Source organism: Bos indicus, chromosome 14, assembly GCF_029378745.1.
Source record: "Bos indicus isolate NIAB-ARS_2022 breed Sahiwal x Tharparkar chromosome 14, NIAB-ARS_B.indTharparkar_mat_pri_1.0, whole genome shotgun sequence".
NCBI lineage: Eukaryota > Metazoa > Chordata > Mammalia > Artiodactyla > Bovidae > Bos > Bos indicus.
This window is the reverse complement of record NC_091773.1, coordinates 31716070-31739062: the sequence shown is the minus strand read 5'-3', so window position 1 is coordinate 31739062 and position 22993 is coordinate 31716070. Positions and strand designations below refer to the sequence as shown.

At 35.7% G+C, this 22993-nt stretch overlaps 1 protein-coding gene across 2 annotated transcripts in view; it reads left to right on the top strand.

The window, feature by feature from the left end:
- The window catches only part of ARFGEF1 (ARF guanine nucleotide exchange factor 1), a 128773-nt gene that overhangs the window by 52415 nt on the left and 53365 nt on the right, over window positions 1-22993 (top strand). For both annotated transcript variants that reach the window (XM_070802621.1, XM_070802622.1), the window contains exons 6-10: window positions 1771-2047; window positions 5108-5218; window positions 16374-16549; window positions 17458-17591; window positions 20761-20995. In XM_070802621.1, the coding sequence (XP_070658722.1) occupies window positions 1771-2047; window positions 5108-5218; window positions 16374-16549; window positions 17458-17591; window positions 20761-20995 (933 nt within the window). The remainder of the gene's footprint in view (window positions 1-1770; window positions 2048-5107; window positions 5219-16373; window positions 16550-17457; window positions 17592-20760; window positions 20996-22993) is intronic.

Below are 22993 nucleotides of genomic sequence, written 5' to 3'. Positions count from 1 at the left end.
TGGATAATTAGAGAAAAGTAGGAAAGGGAAGAGAGTGAAAATTAAAGGGGGGACAGAGTGATTTTCCACATATGCTAAAATATTCTAAGCTGGATATGTAATTCATTTATATATACTACTGATAACTTTTCCTTGCCTTTCCAAATAAAATCACTATAAAGTGTTCAGTTCTAAAATTTGAAAGGAGAAAATGCTAGTTTCTTTCTCTAGAGTGGTCGTCTTCAACTGGAGGTGCCCAAAGCCACATTTGAGACACTTGCTGGGGTGAGTCATGACCTGTCATGGACTGGGATGTTGCTAAACTCAGTTCAGTACAGCAGCCAGTGTCCACCCCATCCCAACCCCACTCACATATAACAAAGGATTATCTGATCCAAATGTCAGTAGTACTGATAGTGAGAAATCCTGCTCTAGAAAGTGTGAGAGTATATAGAAAATGTTTAAAGGTTATTTTCAGGAACGTTTCTAGAGTTTATACAAGTCTAGGATAAGTAGAAAAAAGCTAGAATTCAATACTGTTCTTGTCTGTAGTCCCAAAACATGTGCTTGCCCTACTAAACCATGGTACAAATTAGCTGAGGTTAGGCTGAGGGTGAAATTGGACTGCAGGTCATAGGTTCCTCGCTGTTAATTTGGAAATTGACTTTCTCATAAATGGGCTAAAGCTTTGGTTTGAGAAGTCTCTTCTGATTGTGTGTGCAACTCGTCATGCCCATCAGTTTCCTTATCTGTAAAACAAGGGAGTTAGATGATGTAGATTATAAGTCTCTTACTACCTTTTGAGCATTAAAATATTTTAATTCAACTTTATAAATTCATATAACTAATTCTGATATTTCCACATAAACTAGAATTTTTAATTTTTTAAATTAATTTTTATTGGAATATAGTTGCTTCACATGTTATGTTAATTTCTGCTGTACAACAAAGTGAATCAAAAAGAAAAAAAGAATATATATATATACACACACATATTCTCTCTTTTTTAGTTTTATGATACACATAACCTGGAATGTTACTAGGAGTATGAAATGTTCATATTTGACACTGTAAAGTATTTATCTTTGTGGAAATTAATTCTGTGAGAATGTTTCTTATTAGGTCATGAAGACCAAAAGAGATGTGTCTAAAAGCAATAAAGTGCTAAAAAATGAAACCCTGTGATCTTGATAATTACTGTGTTTAGCATCCTGTAAGGGAGCCAATTTTACATGTGGTATTATATACATAAAAACGACAGGTCTCCTAAAATAAAACTGGAACATTTATAGATAGTTTTTTCATTCTTTAAATGACTGATTGGTCAGAGGCATTTAAGTACTTACTGCCATTTTATTTATTCATTGTAATTTTATTATTTTTAATACATTTGACAAGGTGACAGAAGAACATACTACAGAAAGGTATTCACTGAAAAGTTCTCTCCACTTTTCCTAACTTCTGTCCCCTATAGATAACCATTATTACTAGCTTCTTATATATATGTCTAGGTTTTGTTTCTGTATATATAAGTAAAAATGAATGTGTGTGTATTTTATTTCCCTGTCTACTTTTTTCCTCCCTTAGTGAAACTTTTATTTGATTTTAGGTAAGTCTGCTTTTCTGTTGGCAACAATCTAGTTATCATCCTAAGGTTATTTTTTTTTTAATTGTTTTTTCTTTTAAGTAATACATTTACATCAATTAAAAATACTGACAAGAGGACACAGTGAAAGACGTCCATCTCTGTTCTTATTGCCAAATACAGGAAATTATTTTCTTTCTTTGTAGTTGCAGGAAGCCAAACAAATGGAAAAAGAAAGGCATCGACAGCACCACCATCTGTTGCAGTCTCCAGTAAGCCATCATGAGCCTGAATCACCTCAACTCAGATACTTGCCACCTCAGACTGTTGATCACATACCCCAAGAACATGAAGGGGACCTTGATCCCCAGACAAATGATGTGGATAAAAGCCTTCAGGATGATACAGAGCCCGAAAATGGATCTGATATTTCCAGTGCAGAAAATGAACAGACTGAAGCCGATCAGGCAACTGCAGCTGAAAGTAATCTTTTTGAGAAAGGGTTTGCGGGGGGGTCGGGGGGGTGGCATGGTGTGTATTAAGGGAAGAATGTAGGAAGGCAATTCTGGTAAAGAAATGTGAAAAGAGTAATATGACCTAATGCATATCGGACACATTGTGGTAACTGTGGACTTCTTCCAGCCTAGTCGGTAAAGTTAATTTTACTTCAGCCCATACAACATCTATTAGTGATATTATGCATTCATTAGTATCTCACAAGCAGGATGATTTACAGATGGGTTTGGAGGAGATATGTTGCTAAAGAGGGTCATAAATGTCTGTGAGCATGTTATGTAGGCACTTCAGGTTTCTTAAAATTAGTTTATAGCAAACAGGAGACCTATTTATTTGTAAGGTTTTCTGGAATGTGACTGAGAATTTTAGGACATCATTTTAAATTCACAAAATACTGTTGTCAAAAGAGTACTGAAATTAAATACGAAAAGAAATCTTTTGAGTAACCACCTGACATATAAAAATACTTATTTTTAAATCCTGACATGTAATAGTCAATGATATTTAGATATTCTCTGGCAGTGTTTTTTCTAAGTATACTTATTTATAAGAAAAAGGTTACAAGATTACAAAAATTAAACTATATTTATTTATATTACAAATTTTCTCTAAAAATAATCACATGCAATCAGTTTTCCTCTCAAACATTGTTCTCAGCTTTAGCTATTCTATAAATTTGCCAGGCAGTGAGTTTCTTCCCTTCATCCCTCCTTAGCTTGGTGTCAAAAAATGATGGAAATTGTTACCTTACCAATAGAGTTAGGATGGTTAGGGTTTAGTTACAGTTCATCTGAATTCTGTTTTTACTTGCCTTTGAGGAAAATCTTCTATAGTATATTTTCAGCTCTTGACTTTTTTAAACCACATCTTTTCTGTAACTGTGGCATGAACATTGGCAGTGGCTTGAATAAGTGGCTTTTTACTCTCTCGTGCTTTATTTAGTGTTTATTTTAAAAGGGACACTTTGGTAAACCAAGCATTCTCAGTACTCATGCTAATAGTGAATCCACACTGCCTATAATATGATTTACGTTTTTCTAGTCTGCCCTTGATAAAATTTCCCCTTCTTTCACTGTAAGCTTATAAAGGGACTGATTCAAAGAGCTGATCTATAAGAAAGCTGCAACTTTATTTATTCTTCTATTTCTTCATCCATGCATTCAGCACACATTGATTTCACATACTATGTCCCAGGCACTGTGCTAGGAACTGGAGTTAAAAAGCTGATAAAGGTGTAGCCATTGCTCTTAGGGTATCCATCATCTGCCTGGAAGGTCAGGCATGTATAAATGAGTTATACCCTGCAGATGACATGCATGAGATAATTCTGTCGAGGAAAGTTAGGAGGTACTTTTGTAGAGAAAGTGATGTTTTAGCTGGATCTTGTTCAGGTAAAGGTAGGAGTTGACTGGCTAGAAAATTTAGGAAGTTTTCTAACAGAAAAAACAACATAGGCTGAGACCCAAGGAATGGAAGCACCTACTGTGTAGTAGACACCACTGTAGGTGCTTTCAGGATGCAGAGCTACAAATACAACATAATTCCTGCATCATATTGTGATTACTTTGAATTTAAAGGTGTTTTTCTCCCTATAGCTATATAAATGAAAATTTTGCCTGTGAGCCATTGGTTCAGAGTGCATGCTCTGGAGTGGGGTCACCTGCTTTGAATCACATCTCTGACACTTCCTGGCTATGTGACTTCGGCCATAACAGTTAACTTCTGCAATGGTTTCCCATGTGTAATAAATATTACTTTAATCTATTTCTGTCAAATGACTTAAAAGAGAATTGACTTCTGATTCACTAATCATTTTGTGCAAAATTTAGTGACTATATTTAGTTACATTGAAACTATTACTTTTTAGACTCTTGGTAATAATTTTAGCCAAGTAGAGTGCAGAAACACACACCTTAAGAGTGATGGAAAGATTATCTCTCAAGACATTTATGTTTTTACTCCACGGAAGAATCTAAATGCTGTTGTATTGAATTTTTTGTAAAGTTACTGACTTGACATGCTTATTTATCAAATTTCTTCTGTGACATTCAGTATTTTGCAGAATGCAGCAAACAGTAGATTAGGAGCAGTGAACAGTAGGAAGAACGGACTTCTGGAAGCCAGAGTTATAAGTAGTGGTTCTTTATCGTAGGGTGAGTGGAGATCAGGGAATGTAGACAGTAGCACTGTCGGCTCGCATGCGGTCTGAGGCCATTTGGTATAGGGCAGTGGCTCCCAGAACAGGATCCCAGTTCCCAAAGCATCATAAAGTGCTGGTTGAGCCTTCCGGAGATATTTTCAGCATTTCAGAAAACCCAGTGGAAATCCTATTCTTATCTGCAATAGTCTTTACAGGCTCACCAGTTATATCAAGTTTTATTAGTTTCTTGTGTGTTCAGAATTTCTGATTGGCAGTTATATCTGTTTTCAATTACTGTTAAATTGAGGGATGAATTCTTTTTTACTTATTAAATTTAGTATTAATAAAACTAAATTGGATATGTGGAGTCTGTTGGGGAAGAAATAGTAAGGAAGGGCCCAGATAGCCTTGTCTCTGTTTCTTCAGTGACCTTGTTACATTAGAGCACAGTAATAAGCTTGTTGTTATTGGTGGGCCTCATTAATCAAAACAAGATTTAATTACATTTAATATTATTTGATTAGCATGTGGGACATGTTAGAAATGTTTTCTTCAGAATACTTTAAAATTTTTTGATTTTTAAAGGATTATGTAATCTATAGGATTAATCTAAAGGATTAATCTTCTAGAAAACTTGAAGTTGAATAATTAATATTAATAGCTTGTCAAATGAATCATTTTTGAAGTTGACTTGAAATTATAAAACATTTAAAAATATGGTTTGGTTAAAATATTGAAGATTTAAAGAATAATTGCATCTACTTTCATATATCTATTTGATTTTTTCTTTTATTCTTAATTTCTTAGATTTTTTCCATTATAAATGTTTAGTAAAAATTTCCAAAAAGCTAAAATGATATTTTCTTAAATTTTTTTCTCTTTTAAAGCATTGTCTAAAAATGATATATTATATGATGGAGAAAACCATGACTGTGAGGAAAAGCCACAGGACATTGTACAGAGCATTGTAGAAGAAATGGTGAACATCGTTGTTGGAGGTAGTGTATCTGACTTGAAATTAATTTATTCTGTCCTTTGTTTTATCTAAGAGTGGAGACAGTTTTTATAATGTGTGGAACAAAAAAGGCTAAAATTGTATGTAGAAAAAAATTTTAAGTGTCTTTGCTTATAAAAGAGTAGTTCCTTTTTCTCCAGTTTCAGTGATAATTTTTAAAAAAGTAAAAATCCACTATTTCCACTGCATTTAAAAAAGTTGATACCGTTTTATTATTATTTTTTGTTTGATGGGATACAGGCAGGGTATATTATTCATCCTCCTAAATATGCTAAACTTTATAAATTAGAAACTGTTTAAATTTATTTGGTTTTTAGTATTTTATATCTTTGAAAAAATTGTGATTTCTTATACCTTTATTATTATGACTAAGTCATAATATAGGGTATAGGGTCAAGTCCTACCATGTGGATTGTATTATAAAACTTTTTTAAAGTTTCTTAGGAATTTCACTCACTTTTTTTGTAAATAATATTATAGATTTATAGATAGCGTTAGATTCAAGACCAATCCATTGAAGCTTATTTAATTCTTGTATCTTGCATAGGACTAAGCACAGTACCTTGCTACAGATGCTCTAGAAATATAGTTAAATGTACAGTATGGCTCTTGAATGACAATAGTACTATTTCAGCCATACCTGATTTCAATTTGTAGCATCATTTCTAATAATATATTTCCTTCTTTAGTTTGAACATTTGAAGCACATATTCATCTGATTGCATTTTAATTTTTCATACATCTTTTCATTCAACAAATACTTAAGCAGCTCATAAAATTTCATGGTTCTGTTCAGTTCAGTTGCTCAGTTGAGTCTGACTCTTTGCGACCCCATGGACTGTAGCACGCCAGGCCTCCCTGTCCTTCACTAACTCCCGGAGTTTAACCAAACTCATGTCCATTGAGTCGGTGATGCCATCCAACCATCTCATCCTCTGTCGTCCACTTCTCCTCCCACCTTCAGTCTTTCCCAGCATCAGGGTCTTTTCAAATGAGTCAGTTCTTCACGTCAGGTGGCCAAGGTACTGGAGTTTCATCTTCAGCATCAGTCCTTCCAATGAATATTCAGGACTGATTATTTAGGATGGACTGGTTGGGCAATCCAAGGGAATCTCAAGAGTCTTCTCCAACACCACAGTTTAAAAGCATCAATTCTTCACTGCTCAGCTTTCTTTACACTCCAACTCGCACATCCATACATGACTACTGGAAAAACCATAGTGTTGACTAGGTAGGCATTTGTTGGCAAAGTAATGTCTCTAGTTTTTAACATTCTATCTAGGTTGGTCATAACTTTTCTTCCAAGGAGCAAGCATCTTTTAATTTCATGGCTGCAGTCATCATCTGCAGTGATTTTGGAGCCCCCCAAAATAGAGTCTATCCCTGTTTCTTTTGTTTCCTCATCTATTTGCCATGAAGTGATGGGACCAGATGCCATGAACTTAGTTTTCTGAATGTTGAGCTTTAAGCCAACTTTTTCACTCTCCTCTTTCCGTTTCATCAAGAGGCTCTTTAGTTCTTCTTCACTTTCTGCCATAAGGGTGATGTCATCTGCATATCTGAGGTTATTGATATTTCTCCTAGCAATCTTGATTCCAGCTTCTGCTTCCTCCAGCCCAGCGTTTCTCATGATGTACTCTGCATGTAAGCTAAATAAGCAGGCTGACAATATACAGCCTTGATGTACTCCTTTCCCAATTTGGAACCAGTCTGTTGTTCCATGTCCAGTACTAACTGTTGCTTCCTGACCTGCATACAGATTTCTCACGAGGCAGGTCAGATGGTCTGGTATTCCCATCTCTTTCAGAATTTTCCACAGTTTATTGTGATCCGCACAGTCAAAGGCTTTGGCATAGTCAGTGAAGCAGAAGTAGGTGTTTTTCTGGAACTCTCTTGCTTTTTCCATGATCCAGCAGATGCTGGCAATTTGATCTCTGGTTCCTCTGCCTTTTCTAAATCCAGCTTGAACATTGGGAAGTTCATAGTTCACGTATTGCTGAAGCCTGGCTTGGAGAATTTTGAGCATTATTTTGCTAGTGTGTGAGATGAGTGCAATTGTGCAGTAGTTTGAGCGTTGTTTGGCATCACCTTTCTTTGGGATTGGAATGAAAACTGCCCTTTTCCAGTCCTGTGGCCACTGCTGAGTTTTTCAAATTTGCTGGCATATTGAGTATAGCACTTTCACAGCATCATCTTTTAGGATTTGAAATAGCTCAACTGGAATTCCACCACCTCCACTAGCTTTGTTCATAGTGATGCTTCCTAAGGCCCATTTGACTTCGCATTCCAGGATGTCTGGCTCTAGGTTGGTGATCACACCATCGTGATTATCTGGGTCTTGAAGCTCTTTTTTGTACAGTTCTTCTGTGTATTTTTGCCACCTTTTTTTTTAACATCTTCTGCTTCTGTTAGGTCCATACCATTTCTGTCCTTTACTGTGCCCATCTTTGCATGAAATGTTCCCTTGGTATCTCTAATTTTCTTGAAGAGATCTCTAGTCTTTCCCATTCTGTTATTTTCCTCTATTTCTTTGCACTGATCGCTGAGGAAGGCTTTCTTATCTCTGCTTGCTATTCTTGGGAACTCTGCATTCAAATGGGTATATCTTTCCTTTTCTCCTTTGCCTTTCACTTCTCTTCTTTTCGTAGCTGTTTGTAAGGCCTTCCTAGACAACCATTTTGACTTTCTTTTTCTTGGCGGTGGTCTTGATCACTGCCTCCTGTACAATGTCATGAACCTCTGTCCATAATTCTTCAGGCACTCTGTCAGATCTAATCCCTTGAGTCTATTTGTCACTTTTCACTGTATAGTCATAAGGGATTTGATTTAGGTCATACTTGAATGGTCTAGTCGTTTTCCCTACTTTCTTCAATTTAAGTCTGAATTTGGCAATAAAGAGTTCATGTTCTGAGCCACAGTCAGCTCCTGGTCATGTTTTTGCTGACTGTATAGAGGTTCTCCATTTTTGGCTGCAAAAAATATAATCAGTCTGATTTGGTATTGACCATCTGGTGATGTCCATGTGTAGAGTCTTCTCTTGTGTTGTTGGAAGAGGTTGTTTGCAATGACCAGTGAGTTCTCTTGGCAAAACTCTATTAGCCTTTGCCCTGCTTCATTCTGTACTTCAAGGCCAAATTTTGCCTGTTACTCCAGGTGTTTCTTGACTTGCTACTTTTGCATTCCAGTCCATTCATAAGCCCTTTTGGAGGAGGTCGTCATTACCCTACCATAAAGCCACCAGAACTGACACAGGACTGGGGAAACAGACTCTGGGAGGGCACACACAGAACCTTGTGCACACCAGGACCCAGGAGAAAGGAGCAGTGACCCCACAAGGGACTGACCCAGACTTGCCCGTGAGTGTCCAGGAGTCTGTGGTGGAAGCGTGAGTCAGTGGTGGCATGGCTCTGTAGGGAGATACAAAAGTTTATCTGAAATAGACCATGCTCTGAAGGAAAAAGGTTCTGGAGTGTAGGAATGTAAGATAAGTGTCATTAGAAAGAAACAGCTAAAATCCTATTAAATTCAGAAAAAAGGAATGGTTATTTCTAGCTAGAATTATACAGGAAGGCTTCATATAGGAGGTGACACTGGAAATTAGACTCGATGGATTTATGCAGGTGTAGGGAGTGGTGTTTGATGGTTGGACACTGTTCATGCTGGTGTGGGGAGTGGTGGTGATGGTTTTACACTGTTGGCTAAAGTCTGGAGAGAATGACTTGGGAATCAGCAGGCATTGGTTTGGGTAAGGTGGAGAGGATGTTGTGTCATATGGTAGAAAATAAGTTTGAAATAGTTAGGAGCCAACCAAAGGTTGGCGACTTCCCTGGTGGCTCAGACAGTAAAGCATCTGCCTACAATGCGGGAGACCTGGGTTTGATCCCTGGGTCGGAAAGATCCCCTGGAGAAGGAAATGGCAACCCACTCCAATATTCTTGACTGGAAAATCCCATGGACGGAGGAGCCTGGTTGGCTACTGTCCATGGGGTCGCAAAGAGTCGGACACGACTGAGTGGTTTCACTTAAGCGACTCCCTTAACCAATGATTGGTTATACATTCCAGGCTTAGGATTTTGGATTTTGTCCTAGGGCAAAATAAAATTACCACTGAAGATTTTAGAACTAAGAAATGAACTTATCAGAATAACATTCTAAGAAGCTAAGTGGAGAAATAGAAAGTTATAAAAGATCAGTGTGTAGTAATCTAAAATTAAATAGGACAGGAACAGTGGAAATGGAGAGGAAAAACTGAACGAGAAGTGAGATAATAGATGTTGAATCAAGAAGAGCTTGCAGATGATTGACATCTAGGTGAAAGAGAAAATGAAGTGTCAGGAATTCCCAGGATTACCTAAGGATGTGGTGATTCACTAGCAGGACACATGGCGCTCATCATATAGTAACATTCAGCACTATGATTTATGACATATCACGGTATGAGGCAAAATCATCAAAGGGGAAAGGTGTGCAGAGCAAAGTCTGAGGAAGTCAGGTGCACATTTCCAGGAGTCCTCTCCCAGTGAAGCTGCCTGAGAAACTTAATTCCTCCAACACTGAACTGAGAAGTGTTGTCTACCTGGGTAGGTCCTTAGAGACTGGAGTGCCCAGAGTTTTTACTGGGGCCTGGTCCTGTAGGCACCCTCGAGCTGCCTATTCCTAGATTCCAGATTCCCAGAGAGAACACTGGTGTTACAGGATAAACAACATTATTTGCACAAACTGTTGGGGCACAGTGAGCCACTTCAGTAGTTCTGGGGATGGTAGAAACCCTTCTGAAGTACAAGTTCTGAGGTTCCAGCCATGGGTCAACCTTGCAAGCGGGGCTTTCTGAGCATAGGCAGTCTCAGGCCTGCTATATTAATATTAGCTCTTCCTGCTAAAGCAGTCGCCCAGTTTTGAGCCTAAATGGTTAAGTAGGTGGTAGAATTATTGACAGAATTGTTGAAGTGGAGGTTGCCATGAGGAAAAAGGGACTAATTTTTATTTTGACATTGAACTTGACCTTCAGGCGTGCCATTCATGTGAAAATGTTCATGAAATATATAATGGAAATATAACACCTGCCTTGATATCTCTTAGAACTCTGGCCTGAGAGATATCAAGCGGGTGTTATAGGTGGGAGTCATTCTGTTAAAATTAGTACTTGAAGTAGATTACCAAACAGAAAGGTGTAGAAGCAAAGGAGACAGCATGGTCTTAGGGGGTATGAATTTTTCCCTGAAAAACCATGAACTTATAAAAGATGAAAGAAAGAGCATTAGGTACCCATGCATTGTTTTAAAGTCTCATCGTGTATATTAGGAGTTGGAAGACTGATCTGTGGACCAAATTTGATCCATCACCTATTTTTGTAAATAAAGTGGCATTGGAATACAGTCATGCTCATTTGTCTATATATTGCCTATAGTGGCTGCCTTTGCACTACAAAAGTAAATTTGAGTAGTGGCAACAAAGATCATATGGCCAACAAAGCCTAAATGTTTATTGTCTGGCTCTTTACCTGAAACACTTGCTAGTTTCTAATACATATGAACACAGACTGTGAAGTGAAAAATTTTTCCCTTGTTTTGCTTTTTTTATTTAGAAAGTTTTCAAACTTTTTAGTTCAATGAACAGTACAGTGAAAGCTGTATGTGCTTTGATAGGGCACTAATTAACAATTTTGCTACATTTTTAAAATTGTCTTTAAATAGACCTGTGTGTGTGTGTGTGTGTGTGTGTCTTTGCTGAACTATTTGAGAATTGCCTGTATACAACATGCTACTTTCACCCTAAATAACTCAGCATATATCTTCTAAGAATAAGGGCATTCTCATACACGACCACAATTCCATTTTTACACCTAGCAAAAACAACACTCTTTTAAGAATATCTAATATAAAATTTAAAAATGTTCCCAGTTGTCCCCAAATGTGTTTCTTAATGTCCTTTTTTTTTTTCTAGTCCAGGACATATTCTAGGGACACTCGCTGCATTTGATTTTTCTCTTGGGTCTCGTTAGTTTAGAACAAGTCCTCTTGGCTTTTTCTCATCTTTCATAACATGTATTTTTAAGAGTATAATATTGTCTTGTAGACTGTTCCACGTTTTGAATTGATCTGATAGTTTCCTTATTTTGATTTAGAGTAAATATATTTGGCAGAATACTGCATTGGTAATATTGGTATATTACATCATATAAATTGGTACATAATGAAGTTACCAGCTGTTGATATGTTTAGATTACTTGGTGAAGATAGTGACCACCAGCTCTCTTCACTATAAGGGAACCTTTTTCCCTTTATCATTAATAAGTAATCTGAGAGTGACACTTTGAGATCATATGAAGATACATTCACTTAGTGGCTTTAAAATCAGTGTAGTGATTTCATAATTCTAATAAATTAACATTTTTCTGTGAGAGCATCTCCCTTTAAAAAAAATACTATGAGCTCATAAATTCTTCTATTGTTCAGTGTGTTGTAATTCTTTACCGTCAGGAATCCCTTCAGGGTAATTCTCATGTCCTTTTGATGTGATTGCATTGCTCTTTGAGCAGATTACTTAATTTGAAATCCCAGATTTATCCTAAATGTATCTATTGGTGTTTTCTATACAGTTACATTGAGCTATTTATTCTTATCCAGTGTTGAATTGCTCTGACAGTCTTTCCTAATTTCCGTCATTTTGTCTTACGATTCTGTATTCAGAGAGAATGTTACAGGGGCTTTCCAGTACTTTATTCATCAACGTCCATTCTGCTGCTTTTCATATTTTTGTATTTCAGTAATTTTGTTTTTGTCTCAAAGAATCCTGTTTTTCTTGAGCTTCTTTTTTCGTAGCACTTTGTTCCTGTTTGATACAGTATTCTTTTACATATATCTGGGAGTACTAATTAAAATTGTTCCAGCTATAAAATCTCTCTCACCAGGAAACCCATTTGCTCAGAGTGCTGACCTTTGTCCTTATTTTTGGTCTACAGACTTTGCATTTCTGTCTATTTGGAGACTAGAAAGACTAGGAACCCTCCTCCACTGTTGGTGGGAATTTTAATTTTTAAAAGCCACTATGTAGAACAGTATGGAGGTTCCTGAAAACACACACAAAAAAAAGACTAGAAAGGGTAGATTAAAGAGCTTTCTCAGTCATTTTGTGTGCTCTGTTTCCAGTTCTCATGAGGCTTTCCTCTCCAGAATTTGCGAGCTGACTGTGATCCAAAGGCAGACCTTGTTTCCCAGCTGAGAACTAATCATAAGAAGCACAGGCCTCCCCTAAGCAGAGTGTGGTGTAGTGGTCCTTGGGCTGTGCTGTAAGCACAAACTTAAGCCAGGTGAAGCTTAGGATAAATGCTCTTTGAACATTTCATAAATTCTAGACTTGGAGTCGGGGGTGTTCTTCCAACTTGTTGGTTTGTTCCCATCCTTTGCCAGGAAGTCTTAGGCTGCCTTCCTTCAGTTAGGGCTTTATTTAGCATTAGTTAAGCAGAAACAGAATGGAAGCACAGAACTTGTAGGAGATTTCACTGCTTTACCAGGTTGGTTTTCCCTCTGTTTATTGCAGCACTCTGAGTGAGCTGGGATACTGCTCTCTCCCTACTACCTTCTTCTTAGGTTATAAGACCTACTATGCAATTCCTGCACTTCAGTTAACAGGCTGATTTCTAATACCTTCTCCATGATAATGGCTGCGGACAGCTCTTCTGGTAGACACCGGCATGGTTCCCCAGGATTCCCCTCCTACCCTATAGCCCTTGGCCTTCTTTCTATCTAGGCTTCAGAGTTTATTGGAACCCACATGGCGCAATTCAGCAACCTCTCAGGTAGCTCTGTCCTTTGTACGTGTTCAGTCGCAGGCTTTTGACGTTGGCTTTTCCATTAATCTGAACCTATCTTTTTTTTGGAGGGGGTCATGTTATGTATGTGGCTTGTGGAATCTTAATTCCACGACCAAGGATTGAACCCAGGCCTCCAGTAGTGAAAACACTGAGTCCTAACCACTGGACCACCAAGGAATTCCCAGAAACTCTTCTTAACCTTTAGGAATTCTTTCAAGATTTTGATCTCTTGATTGTATCTTCCTTAGTTTTCCAGTGCTACTAAAGACAATTCTTCCTATTTATATTTTTTCCTAGGAATTTCAGTGAGATTTATGAAAGGAGAAGATATATTAGTGGGCTTAGCTCACCACCTTGTAAACAGAAGTCTGCACTAATTGTTTAGGGAACAATTAGAGGGAGAATTAGAGGAAAAACATAGAGAATAATAGTATCTGTTAAGTGCTTTCCTTGTATCCTTAATGATTTTATGTGTTTTACTTGTGTTTATTTATGTAATCCTCCCAGACTTGGAGATGTTTAGATACTGTTATGATTCCCTTTTTTACACATGAGAAAATTGAAGCACTGGGAGATTGGTAACCTGTAAGAAGTGGTAAAGTGAAGACTCCAATCCAAGCATGTCTGGCTTCAAAGCCTGACAATAAAAGAATGTTTTCAGTTCTTTCAAGAAATTTCCTAAGAAGGAAGGTATTATCAGTGATTATTAATTCCTTTAGAAATTTGATTTAAAAAGAAAAATAGACAGTAGCTGGTATGTGGCAAGAGTTGAAGGAAGATCATGTTTTTACAGTGTAAAGACTTGAGTGTGTTGGTTGAGTATTGGGGAAGATCCAGTTATGTGCACAAATTGAAACCGTAATATTACAAGAAAACATTCGGGGAGAAACGTACTACTAAATTAGGCAAGAAGAGATGAATTTTTGAGGCTGAATGAATGGTGTGCCAGGTACAAATATGAAGGAATGTTTTTTTCCCTGAAATGAGAGGGAAGGAAAAGATGATTGTTGATGTTAAGGAACTTTCTGGTGGGGTGAGGAAGAGTGAATTAAGTTAAATTATCTACTTAGCTAGGTAGAAAGTCTAAGTTGTTTACTAAGGGAAGGGCAGAAAAAAAAAGTTTGGAGTAAGTGCTTTGGGAAACAATTACCAGTTTCTGATAATCATTATTAAATTTTTTGTGCCTTCTTCCAGGGAGCTCTTTATAAATTCCTCATCTGGTTTTCCACATATATATATATATATATATATATATATATATATAATTCTTTACATATATATAGAAAGCCATAATAGTATTTAGTGTGGCAGACATTAGCGTATTACCAGGTACACTCCTTTCATTACCCAGATCAGTTAAAAAAAAAATTGGGCACATGTTATCAATTATCAACAAAATTAATAATAGCTACCACTAATTGAGAACCAGTTGTGTTCTTTTTGTATTGTGCATGTGTGTGTTTGTTGGTGTTCCTCACAGACATTGTTATAGACATTGTTATCTTCGTTACTTAAAAAACTGAGGCAAAAGAAGATGAAATGACAAGTAACTTATCCAGTTAAATGGTAGTGACATGGGTGAAACAAGGGTCTTTCATGTTCTGAAATCTGTGTTCCTTCTAGTCATTGTATTTCCCTTATGCTAGCCTATAGCTTCTTTTACTTGGTAGCATGAAAGGAGTGGTTCTTTGCCAGACAGCTACTGAGTTATGACCACAGACATGTATGTGTTCCTTTTTTTATTCGTATTCTTTGCCATTATGATTTATTACAAGATACTGAATATAGTTGCTGGGCTATACAGTAGGATCTTGTTGTTTATTCATTCTATATATTGATATAACATTAATAGTTTACATCTTCTAAACCCAACTCCCAGTGCATCCCTCCCCTGTATCCCCTACTCCTGTAACCATAAGCCTGTTCTTTATGTCTGTGGGTCTTTTCCTGTTTGTGTCGTATTTTAGATCCCACATAAAAGTGATGCCATGTAGTATTTTTCTTTCTCTTTCTAAAGACTTCATTTAAGTATGATAATCTCTAGGTCCTATGTTACATCAAAGGGCATTATTTCATTCTTTTTTTTAAGCTGAGTATTATTGCAGTGTGTGTGTGTGTGTGTGTGTGTGTGTAAGGTTGGCCAGAATATTTGGGTTTTCCCATAAGATGTTACCAGAAAACCTCAATGAATATTTTGGCCAGTCCTACACACCCGCACACACACACACACACACACGAATCAGAAAACCTGAAAGAACATTTGGGCCTTCGCATACACACACACCCATCTTTATTCGTTCATCTACTGATGAATTAGAAAACATGAAAGAACATTTTGGCCAGTCCTACACACCCACACACCCATCCCCAAACACACACACACACATACACACACACACACACACACACACACACATCTTTATTCCTTCATCTACTGATGAACATTTAGATTGTTTCTTTTCTTGGCCACCACTGCAGGGCTTGTGGAATTTTAGTTGCCTGACCAGACATTGCACAGGGGGTCCTTGGCAGTAAAAGTGTCAGGTTCTAAGGGCTTGACCCAGGGAATTGCTTACATTGTTTCCATGCCTTGGCTAATGTAAATAATGCTGCTATGAAGTGTTCCTTTTTTAAATAACATACATTACACCTAGAGTAGTTCTAAAACTTGGTATTATTTCATTATCTATGTTTGTTCTACTAGAAGTCATTTATTTCTGTTTATCTTACAAGTGTGATTACTCAGAGTGACATACTGGAGTATATTCAGGGCCATTATTTCCATAATTGTTCCAAAGAGTCTATGTTATTAGAGGTATTAATGGGTGTTCTAAAAAAGGGGGAGTCTTGTGATAAAATGAATTTTGGAAACACTGCATATTGTATATCCCCTTCGGAGAACTCAATGCGTATTAGAGAATTAAAATCTATAATAAAGATACATATTTTCCATCATTTTAGTAATTTACTTGAAAATGGAATTTTGTTTGGAAGAATTTTCTTTTCATTGTCTTAAGGCATTAGCATTCATTAGAACTCAGTTTAGTAAATGCTAATATATTAGTAGACTACAACTAAGCCTCTGTTTTGGCACATTCTGGTTAGCCTTTCATCAGCTGAGTGTGTTTCATTGCTAGAGCTACTTACAGATCATGTTTGGATGTATTCCAAATGAATACTTACTTGTTTATGCTAACCTTTAAATGGTGCCAATACATCTTGCTTCTCATTGCTTTTCTGCTACTGTTTCATTTTAAATAGTCTATGCCTTTTTAGCAAACTTCAATTAGAAATGTTTGCATGTTTTTTATTCTTGCCATTTCAGATACGGGAGAAAGGACTACCATAAATGTAAGTGCAGATGGCAACAATGGAACCATAGAGGATGGTAGCGACAGTGAAAATATTCAAGCAAACGGAATTCCAGGAACACCAATTTCTGTTGCTTATACACCGTCCTTACCTGATGACAGATTGTCTGTCTCTTCCAATGATACTCAGGTAGAAATAAAGGAAAAAGTCCTCTTCATCTTAAACATTGATAGGCTACCAGCACCTTGTGGTGAATATATCCAGTTGATAGTGCTGGCTGATTTCAGTTTGAGGAAATAAAAACTTTTTTAATTGATATAAATCTGAGCAGTTTATTTTCTTTAAAATATTGATAGCTAAATTTCCAACTTGGAATGTGTCTTATAGGTGTTCACATCTCCCTCCCATTGAAATTACATTAAAAAAAAAATTATCACATATTCATAGGATAATTCTAGTATACTAGGAGAAGAAAGAACTTTTAGCTAGAGAACATTGTCTTTGTTTAGGGCTGCAGTGAAATCCATACTGTAGTAGTGATGGGCCTTCCTCATCCTTCCTCCCCTATATTTGGTATATTTTTTCCTTACCTTTTTAGATAAGGGAATCCTACTCTGAATCATTGCCCCATACATAGGGGTAAGTCTTCTTGGCCTTGCTGGCCTTCATCAGTTAACAACTTTTAAACATTGCCTGAATAGTCTCGACTGTCTTACGTCTTATCTGCACAAAGTAGACAAAATATAAAATAGGACAAAAAGATAAAATACCCAAGGACTGGTAGTAGAAAGCATAGCTTAGGCCATGGACGAGGTATCTTATCAAGGCACGATGTGCTATTAATAGTTTCTGTTAGTAGTAGTATAAACCAAGTAAACGTTAAGAGTTTGGTAGCTGGGGGAATGTTTTAAAAGAGATATTTATTGTTGGGGATGGGAGTGGCATGTCACCGTAAAGAAAAGCCATGTGGCCATTCCTCATCTGATTTTCCTTCCAATAGAACCCCACACCCTACTGATTGAGTAAAGAATATTGAAGACTGATATGATTTTATACTGGCAAATGCCTTTATTTACATGGTGTGTTCACTCATTTAGGAATCTGGAAATTCTTCAGGACCTTCACCTGGTGCTAAGTTTTCCCACATTTTACAAAAGGATGCCTTTCTAGTATTCAGGTCATTGTGTAAACTGTCAATGAAACCACTATCGGATGGACCACCGGATCCAAAGTAAGTCCTCGGCTTTTCTGCCTGACTGATGCAGGTTTTGAAGCTTGAACCTTCTTGTGTCTTTGGGGTTTCTTTTTTCCTCTTTGTCTTTTAGGACCTTCAAAATTATTTTTTAGGGTTATTTTACTTTAAAAAAAAAAAGGAATTAAAAAACAGTGAGTGTCAAAATTTAGCTAGAGTAGATGTCTTGCACTATTTCTGAAAGCACACGAACAGCATTATAGAATTGTGTCTGGTTCATTGTAGGTGCTCATCAGGGATTGAATGACTGAGTGAATTATTTTTTCAGTATAGTACGTAACACTGGAAGTAATGTAGCCCTTTACATGTGTCCTTATGCTAGGCATCTGAAAGCTACCAGTTGAAAGGTAATAAAACCTAACAGAAATAAATCTTAAAAGTCAGAATGTAATATAATAACATACTCATTAAGGTCTGAAAAAATGCTATAAGATAACTTCCTCCTGTGGGGAGCAGGAAATACTTTAAGATAGGAATCACTTGTCTGATTCTCTTCTTATATATTAGTTTAAACAGTAGAGAAGTGCCATTTTTCTAAGTCATAAATTGGCAAATGTCTTTCCATTTAGATGATTCCAGTGCAACTGATTCCTGCTGAAGATTGAGTTTGGGAATTTCTAGAGAGCTCTGCTCCTCTGATGTTGCAACATGATGTGTCATATACATCAGTTTTAGGAGAACTTCTGGAATAAGAGCTTGGAGAAGGCCTGAATGATTTTTAGAAAGGAATATTGAAATAGGGGGAAATTCATTTTAAAGACTCTATTTCAGTTTCTAGATGTCAACTGGGAAGAAGACTGGAGACAGTTATATTAAAAACTTTATAAGTTTTGGGAAACCACATTTGTTACACTTTCTACAGTTTTGTTTTCTTTTGTCACAGATTACTGATTCAGTGAGAAACATCTTTTAGGCCCAAAAACCTGGAACTCTCAAATCTTTTTAGGCCCAAATCCTGAGAGGCAGAAAGAAGTACAGTTTATTGATTGTTACATACTTTGAAAATACAGATGCTACATAAAAAGGATTAAGGTTGTTCAGATTACAATATAAAAGTTGATTATAACTATATATTTAAAATTTTTAGTATGAGGGGAGGCGGAAACTGACAGCTTTGACAGCTCATTCTGGATTGATGAAACCTTCTTTAAGGAGAAGATAAGAATTTGGTCCTAGTGTTGAAGGCCATTTTTGCCATTATTTAAAAATATTATTGACCTTAAAAGCCTTATATGTTTGTTTTTCCTAAATCAAACCTTTAATATTACAAAGGATAATTATGAGGATTAATATAAATTATCCTCCTACATGGTGGGTTTAAATCAAATACTAGGAAATTTTGTTGGACCATAAAAAAAACCTTCTTGACCACCAGAGTCATTAAATACTGGAACTGAATTTTGAAAGAGATCAGATTTTCTACCCCTAAAACTGTTCTTTTTCCAGAATATATGATTTTCTATCTTGAATGGTATTTTTCCAAAATTAATGATCTCTTATATATAGTTACATAATTTTCTTTTTTGTGTTTGCTTCTCTTTATATTTTGTGGCCTTTCTAAGATAATGATCCAGGAATTGTTCTTTAAGCTGGAATCATATTAATAATTTGAAACTACCCCATGAAAAACTGCAAACCTGTAATTTCAAGCTTGTTTTGCCTATCAAAGGTATACTTGTGTTATAAGACAGTGATTTGCTCATTTCTTCATTGATAGATATCTTATACTTAGTAGATACTTAATGTTTAAATAAGAACATGAATAAATCCATTGATTATTTTGATCCATGCTAACAAGGCATTCTGTTAGATGCTGGGAATACAACTGGGGAAACATTAAAACTGTGTTAGAGAATGGTAAGCTACAGGATTTAGCTACCGTTGGAATTGAGCAAAAAGGGTGATAAATGTGAGCTAGACTAGGAAGTAGCAGTAGTGGATAAGCCTGGGAAAGCTCGGCAGCAAGGGGGAATACCTGGTCCACTCTGTATTTTCCTGTAGCTATTCAGTCTTAGCTCTCATTGTTTCTAACTTGATTTATCTACTTTTTGGCAGGGTGGTTGGTTTTGGTTTTGGTAATACTATATCTGCTGTACATACGGATTCTTAGATTCAGAGGCATAGGCCATCTTGGAAACATGACTGTGTATTAATGAGCTGTGATATTATTGGTTCCAGTTTCATTTCAAAGATGGCAGTATTTTTTGTGGTTCCTATTTGCATAAAATTAAATATTCCCTGTTAGTTTTAGGTCCTTGAGTCGCTTGACACTTTAACCATAAATTTTTAAGGTAGAAATCAAGAGCAATTAAGCTTACTATATGGTAGAAATGTGACTGAGTAAAATTTGGAATAAACAAACATAAGAACCATCTGCTAAGCATTTAAATGTGTCCTGTATTTGGAAAGTTGCCAAGGATAAATCACTCAATCTCCTTGGTCTTTTGGACTTAAAAAACCTGTTTCAATGGGAGAAAAATTGTATTTGTGAAATCCTGATAATTAAAATTTTAGATATTGATCAGAAAAATAAAATTTTAAATTTAAGCTTAAATGTATTTTTCAGCTTTTCATTATAAAAATATTTATTAATAGAGTGAATGGGTAAGCTACTAAGAGGTACAAGTATTCTAAAAGCCTCTATTTTTTTTTTTTTTTAAGTTTAAATGGTTACTGAAAAAGTAAGCTTTAAATAATGCTTTGTTAATGCCCTAATAGTGTTTTTTATTACTGTTCAGGATTTTTGAGTAGCATAACTTAGAAAAAAAGTACTTTGGAACCTATTTATACTAAATTTGGCCCTTCGTCTGAGAAGTTCACAATGATTTATAAAGAGTGAAATATATTTGTGAAAGACAGGAACAAGGCATAAATCTTTTCTTGTTCAAAGGAGTAAGCTGATGTTAGATATGTGTGAATGATAAAAGTTCTTGAAGTTATGTGGTAGAAGAGAACACCAGTGGAACTACGTATTACTAGCGGCTAAACTTATTTGTGTACTTTTCTTTTTTTATGCTGTTGAGTTTTCTCTTTCTTTCCATGTAAAGGTTTATGGAATTATGTGGTATAGGAAATATCTTCGGAACAACCCATTGTCACCATGATGCTACACTTGTCCACATACTGTGCCTTCTTTTTTGTATTTTAGGTCTCATGAGTTACGATCCAAGATTCTTTCACTGCAGTTACTTCTATCCATTCTGCAGAATGCAGGACCTATTTTCAGGACAAATGAGATGTTTATTAATGCTATAAAGCAGTATCTGTGTGTTGCACTCTCAAAAAATGGAGTTTCATCTGTCCCAGAGGTTTTTGAGCTGTCTCTTTCCATATTTCTTACTTTGTTATCAAACTTCAAAACACATCTGAAGATGCAGATTGAGGTATGTTCTGCATTTAGGCATTGTTGGATATTTCATTTGTTTCATGTTAAATCATATTTTAACACACTGGAAAGTTCAGAACATGAAATAATACTTGTGTATTGTTGTGTTAACATTTGCCTACAAAGTGCTAAGCACTCAGTAAGCACTAAGAATGCCAAATCAAATTAAGACATAGCTCCTGCCTTCACAGAATTTATAGTAGTTCCACGAATGGTTTTAATTGTCTTGAATTAATTTGGTCCTCACAGTAACTTTCCTATTGTATGTATGGTACGTAATAGTGAATTTGGTTATCTTGAAAGGAAGCTCTAAATAAATACTTTGTCTATGTGGTTTTAAGCTATTTAAGTTTTTAGTACTTTAAAGAGGTGATCACGAAGAATTATATTTTAGGGATTATATTTAGGAGATTTGAAATTTTAACTTTTGTATTTTTTCCCCAATGTACTTATTATATTCCTCAAGTTTTCTCTTAACATCTTTGGAACTAGAATAACAGTTACATCATTCTAAAATATTTCCAGAGACTTAGCAAAATGAAACTAGGGGATGTTTCTAACCATGACATGTATTATGCAAGTGTACCAATTCATGATCTTTTTTTCACACCTTCAAATAATTCAGTATATAAAAACAGCACTTTATGTTTTACCTATTTAATGGGTTTCTTTTCACAATTTGTCCTTTGTGGAAATACTTGTTTTGGTTGGGACATGATATAATTTAGAAACACTTCTGCTAGTCAACTTTTACCTTCATGTTTTGTTTGATATGGTATGCAGGTTACATTTTAATTTTTATTCCTGACTCTAATAATTCATTAGCTCACAGGAAGAATAAATTATTACTTTGCCAGAGTTTTGATATCTCCTTTATTGTAAATGTTCTGTAGTATCAGATTCATGTAGAGCATTATTATGGGAATGAGACAGAATAAGGCTTTGGTATTTAAAGTAAAAATTTTTTAATTTGGGTCCTATTTTTGGACAGGAAGAAGTTTCAGGTGCATTTTTGTTGTAAAGTTTTTGAAGTTTGCCATATATATGTTAAAATAATACAAGGCAAAACTAGAAAGTTACTGTTTTTAGATAGTTTTTTCTCATTATCTTCAGGAACTACAAATAAGAGACTTTAAAATAAAAACTTGTGAAACTTTTGCTTCTGTAGCAAACCAAAAGTATTTCATTTGATGATGAGGCATTTAAATTGACATTAGAAAATTTTGGAAGACTTTTGTGCATTCAGTTACTACTACTCTGAGACGACTGCTTTAAGTACTATTTAAATGACTCTGTGAAGTATAAATTCTTATGGAACCAGATACCATAAAGCTCATTTAAGTTGTGATTACTGTTTCTATAAAATAAATTTGATATAAAAAATTTTGTGTAGGCATGAATTTAAAGGGAAATACTTAAAGAAATTTCCTGTCTGTTCATAGATAGTAGATTCTCATTAAAACTATTGTAGTAATAGTCTGTTGTTGTGTTTTTTTTTTTTAAGCGATCAGGTTTATTTCACTCTCGATTGTCCCCTGTGGGGAGAATATGAAGATAAAACAAGATAAATATAGATATGCTTTTAAGAGTACCGAACATATTCAAATACAGGATGAACTGTGTTCCAGTTGGAGAGAAGCCAACATAAGACAACCTAAATTTGCAAAACAGAATTGAGATGGTTGTTACATGAAGATTTATTTTATGAGAATATTCACTTCAGAGTTTTTATAATATGATTTTTCCTTGGGTAGTAACTTACATATCTATTTTAGAAAATACAGTTTATACACAGTTTTTCAAGACAATATCTATTATGTGAAGACAAAGTACTTCTGTTATTTTACATGTATTTCATGATAGGTGCTCTGTAAATCTTTAGAATTTTTTTTTTAGAGCCCCTGTTGATCGGCATGGTGTCTTAAATTACTCTGATAGTCTTTTGCTTATGAGTGCAATTCAGTAACCCATAGATAGTAGCTAAAGACGTTTTCCC